General features: G+C 42.9%; 1 protein-coding gene across 1 annotated transcript; it reads left to right on the forward strand.

The window, feature by feature from the left end:
• Positions 1 to 2,639: 2,639 nt before the first annotated feature.
• On the forward strand, positions 2,640 to 3,887 carry LOC112502993. Its single transcript, XM_025107035.1, has one exon. The coding sequence runs from the start codon at positions 2,640 to 2,642 to the stop codon at positions 3,885 to 3,887; it is 1,248 nt and encodes a 415-aa protein (XP_024962803.1).
• The last annotated feature ends 1,709 nt before the right edge of the window (positions 3,888 to 5,596 follow it).

Below are 5,596 nucleotides of genomic sequence, written 5' to 3' on the forward strand. Positions count from 1 at the left end.
TATTTTCTTATGGTATACAAGCAGAGGGGCTCTGTCAATACAACCACAGAGGCTCTGGTCCTAAGGGACTTAARAGTCCAGAGGCTCTGTCAATGCAACCAGAGGCTCTGGCCGTCCACAGAGGCTCTGGCCTTCTTCCAGACTTAGTCATTTTAAGATATATAGCTAGACGATACACCTTATGTCGGAACTCGCGGTTTCTATAATTCTAATTGATGTGAGGAGCATTTAAGCATAGTTGACYAAGGTTGACCCTAGTCGATGTAGTTGACCGTAAGTTGACTTTTATGTTAGCCTTTGGGAGAAATTAATCATTTTATGCTATTTGCTATTATAAATTGTAGGTTTCCAGTCAGCGACGTTAGTTAAGCAATCTACGTTGTCAGGTGAGTCTTCATGAGATTTCACTGGGATGCATACCTAAGTACAAATTATTTTTACATGATATGAATTTCTGATGATGTATATGTATGCATGATGTTTCAGTTTACATGCATGTTATGATATATTCTACATGCATGCTATGTTATGAATGACTACGTGCTACGTGTTTAATCAGTTTTCAAATAACTCTAGCATGCTAATGCATACTAAAAGTTTGATGAGTTAATGGTGGGCATTTGACCAGCAAGTCACGACCAGTATAAAACACTACCCGGACAAGTGGGTGACCAGTTAAGATTGAAATATCTAACCCAGGGTGTGTTTGTGACTAAATGACCCATACCCGGCTAAACGTTATACGAGATCTCGTATGTTCAGTGTCTTACAGATATATGTTTCCTTCGGCATTGCATGATTTTCAGAAAATGCATACTATTTGGTACAAAGTTTACAAGTTGATATGTATGATGTGAAATGATCTTTACTCACGCAAACCATGAACTCACTGAGCTTTATAAGCTGACTATAGTATGCATCTCAGGGCCAGGAAGTTCGAAGTTGGATAAGGGCAAGGGACTCGCGTAGAGAGTTACTAGTTATTATCTTATCTTTAGTTTTTGTCTAGCAGCGTTATGTTAATCTTATGTAACTTAACCTGGTATGAAGCAGGTTAGAACTTAAGTTAATTTTGGACGATTCAAAGACTTCCGCTGTAAATGATTCAAACGGTGTTATTTTAGCCGTCTTTTGGGAATATGTATTCCGGCATCGTTTCAGGTTACGTGACATTCTCAAAAAAAAAAAAAAATAAGGGTGTTACAAGTTGGTATCAGAGCTTTAGTTTAAGGTAATTAGGCTAAGATTTACCTAGCCTAAGCTTAAACTGAGAGGAATGTTAGAAGCTTTAGTTTAAGGTAATTAGGCTAAGATTTACCTAGCCTAAGCTTAAACTGAGAGGATTGTTAGAAGCTTTAGTTTAAGGTAATTAGGTTAAGATTTACTTAGCCTAAGCTCAAACCAAGAGGATTGTTAGAACGCATGTTTATGGCGTATTAGTATTGCTTATCATACGACTAAGTTTGATCCTACGTTACTATCCGACATAGTGTTCCTTTTATGACTTGTAGGAGACATGGTTCACACCATTCACACCAGGTCTATCAGACGCGGACGCGGGCGCAGAAACGGAACAAGTAGGACACCCTACAGACTAGGACCGAGTAGAGGATCGGTTGACAGTCATCGCCCCAGCACCAGACAGGTTTCCCGCACCTGGTCCAGAAGCAATAGTCTGGCCCACACTGGTGAGGTGTCATCGCGAGATCCCATCAGGAGAAGGACCACACCCGAGCCTTCGGTGGACTACACACCCCGCACCGCTACACGTGAGGACATGATGGAGACTATAGAGGCCTTGAGGGGCGAGAACACAAGACTAAGAGAAAGGTTGACCCGAACCCTAGATGGCAATACTAGACTGAAGGAATGGCTGAACAATCTTCAGCGAGCACATGTCGAACAAGGAGGGGCCCTAAACGAGCTAGTTGAAGAGAATGCACATTTGTCGGAACAGGGTCATGCACTGATTTGGGACAAAGTTGTACTTGAGCAGGAGCGAAGAATTACTGCTCGTCCAGTAGGCGCTAGGTTCAGAGACAGGGTTCACTTCTATAAGAGGATGACCATAGACTATGCTGGTGTAGTGAGGGGGTATTTCTCCGACTAGGTCCAATGCATCAAGAATAGCCCAAAGGCTAGTGTGTTGTGGCACTCCAGGCCATCCACATCTTTTGAGCAGTGGTTGAGGGACCCTTATCTCCCTTATTACCCCGCGAATCAGTTTTAGACATGGAATCTTTTGAGAGAAGGAAGAGAGAAAAATATTTTGGATATGTGAATTAATTGTGCGTGACTAGATAGCTAATAGAATTTTCACCTAGTCCAGTGCTTCAATAGATTTTTGAGCATTCACATGATTTAGAGATATGTTTAAAATGATGTAGTATCCCATCTTTTGTAAGTAAATGGGATTATGTAATGTCTCTTCCCAGGATTGTACATTGACGCGAAATATATATATATATATATATATATATATATATATATATCTTTTTGAGCATTATGAGATTCTCGACGTGTCCTTATTATGTATTTTGCTTATATATATAGTGATTATATATATATATATATATATACGTAATGGGTCATATTGACTTTAGAACCTCACTGAAACAATAATACCCTATATTGTCAGTATGGTTTCTCGTGGATCAGCAAGGAACGCCCTCAATGGGGGAGGTATTAATGGCATAGCCCCACCAACAGTTCGAGGACGGACGCGAGCCCAAAGTCGAGGTCGCGGAAGTGTCCGAACCGGTAGCTCTAGTACGACTCCATCCGCGCATGATAATTTAGCTATCGGTAGGAGTCAAGGAGACCAGGAAGAGGAAAATCCCCTCACAAAGGAGATGATAGCTGAGCAAATGGCACAAGTCCTCCGGGATACATTGCCAAATATACTTAAAGAAATGTTGGGTGACAGAGTTAAAGATAACGAAAATGGAGAGGAGGAAAGTGTTCGACATGAGAACACTCAAGCCACTGGAAGGGTGGAAGTATCTGGTAAAGAGAAGGCGGAGTCGCCCATCAACGGAAGAACGRAATTGACAACAAAGGAGAGAKGATGCAKTTTTAAAACATTCAAGGGCACYGGGCCGAAGGAATTTAAGGGAAAAGAGGGCCCAGTTGGCCTGATGAACTGGGTAACCAAGATGCAGAGTAGCTTCAAGATTTGTAGATGCGCGGAAGATCAAAAAGTGACCTATGCTGCTACAACCTTTGTGGACTATGCATTGCATTGGTGGGAGACTGAGTGTGCAATCAGAGGTGATGAGGGCATTGTTGCCATGACGTGGGAGCAAATGAAAAAGATGATGATGGATAAGTACTGCACACAATCGGAAGTGAACAAGCTAGAATCAGAATTTCTGAGGTTAAAGCAAGGCTCGATGTTGGTTCAAGAATATGTTAACGACTTTCTTAAAAAAACAAGATTCGCCAGTTACCAGGTGGCGACCGAGGAGAGGAAGATAGGTCGTTTCAAAGACGACTTAAGAATCGAAATTAAACGGTACGTAGACATGACTAAGCCGACCACTTTTGTCCAAGCCGTAGAGATGGCGAAAGTAGCAGAGGAGAACAACGCTAGGGAGAACTATGATAGAAGGGATGCAAAGAGAACATGGGAAGGGTCGAACAAGTCCGACAAGAAACCGAAATGGACTCCGTCTATGGCAAAAACACGAAGCGAGGGACTCACTATTCCCCAATGTAACAAATGCAACAAGAGACATAGGGGAGAGTGCAGAACGGGGAGCCTGACGTGTTACAAATGTGACAAGCCTGGGCACACCGCGCGAGAGTGCCAAGAAGGAAAAACTTGTTACGAATGTGGGGCTACGGGACATATACGACCTGACTGCCAAAACGTCGGAATAGTATGACACCCTACGAGAAGACAGCAAATAACGGATTTGGAAGGAGACCGGAGAATAGGAAGGAGCTACCTAAAAGACGCGGCCGAGCTTACAACATGACCTTGGAGGAGGCCAAGGAAACGCCCGACGTCGTATCCGGTATGTTCCCTATCAACAATGTGTATGCACATGTATTATTTGATTCAGGTGCAAATGGTAGTTTTGTGTCTGCCACCTTCTGCCACTATCTGAATAGCAATACCTGTAGGCTAGACAAAACCTACACTGTAGAAACAGCCGACGGTAGTCAGTGTAAGGTAGACGAAGTATTTGATAGATGCACAATTGTTATAGATGGGAAGGATTTCCCTGTGAGGCTTATGCCAATGTGCTTAGGAGGTTTTGATGTGGTCTTGGGGATGGATTGGCTATCCAGCAATCATGCGCAAATAGTATGCAATAAGAATATGATCAAGATTCAAACTCCGGAAGGAGAAATGATTCATGTCTACGGTGATCGGAAGAAGTGCAGCATAGGACTAATCAATGCAGTTAAGGCAAGTAGGTGTCTGCGGAAGGCATGCGTGGCTTACTTGGCATACGCCATCGACGCTAAGCTTGAAAAGAAGGTAATACATGATGTTCCAGTGGTGAGGGATTACCCAGAAGTATTTCCGGATGAATTACCGGGAATACCACCGGAACGTCAGGTAGAGTTCCGAATCGATTTGGTACCAGGTGCGGTACCAATCGCAAGGGCGCTTTATCGTTTAGCCCCAACATAAATGCAAGACCTGATGAAGCAATTGCAAGAACTCTTAGATAAAGGATTTATCTGGCCAAGCTCGTCGCCATGGGGAGCACCGATCTTATTCGTCAAAAAGAAAGACGGCACGATGAGGATGTGCATCGATTATCGGGAGTTGAACAAAATCATGATAAAGAACAGATATCCATTGCCAAGGATCGATGACCTGTTCGATCAGTTGCAAGGGGCTAGCTATTTCTCGAAAATCGATTTGAGATCGGGTTACCATCAGTTGAAGGTTCGAGAGGAGGACGTGTCGAAGACCGCTTTTAGGACTCGTTACGTACACTATGAATTTGTGGTGATGCCGTTTAGATTAACAAACGCACCTGCGGCATTCATGGACTTGATGAATCGAGTTTGTGGACCGTATTTGGATCAATTTGTCATAGTCTTTATAGACGACATTTTGATCTATTCGAATAATGAGAAGGAACATGAACAACATTTAAGGTTGATTCTTGACTTACTAGCAAAGGAGCAATTGTACGCCAAGTTCTCAAAATGYGAGTTTTGGTTGCATGAGGTACAATTTCTCAGTCACGTGGTCAACACGGAAGGGATCAAGGTGGATCCGGCTAAGATTGATGCAGTYATGAACTGGGAATCACCAAAGTCAGTAACGGAGATCCGAAGCTTTCTAGGCCTAGCAGGGTATTACCGAAGGTTTATCCAAGATTTCTCCAAAATAGCAACGCCTTTGACAACCCTGACAAAGAAGTCGGTTAGGTTTGATTGGGTGACGAAACAAGAAGAGGCATTTTAGACACTTAAAGAGAGACTAAGCACTGCACCGGTTTTAGCACTACCGGAAGGAGTAGAAGATTTTGTCGTTTATAGCGATGCATCAAAGATGGGTTTAGGTTGTGTACTAATGCAGCGAGGCAAGGTCATTGCATATGCATCTCGTCAATTGAAAGAACACGAG

Source organism: Cynara cardunculus, unplaced genomic scaffold (genome assembly GCF_001531365.2).
Source record: "Cynara cardunculus var. scolymus isolate 2C unplaced genomic scaffold, CcrdV1 Un_Scaffold_2322, whole genome shotgun sequence".
Taxonomy (NCBI): domain Eukaryota; kingdom Viridiplantae; phylum Streptophyta; class Magnoliopsida; order Asterales; family Asteraceae; genus Cynara; species Cynara cardunculus.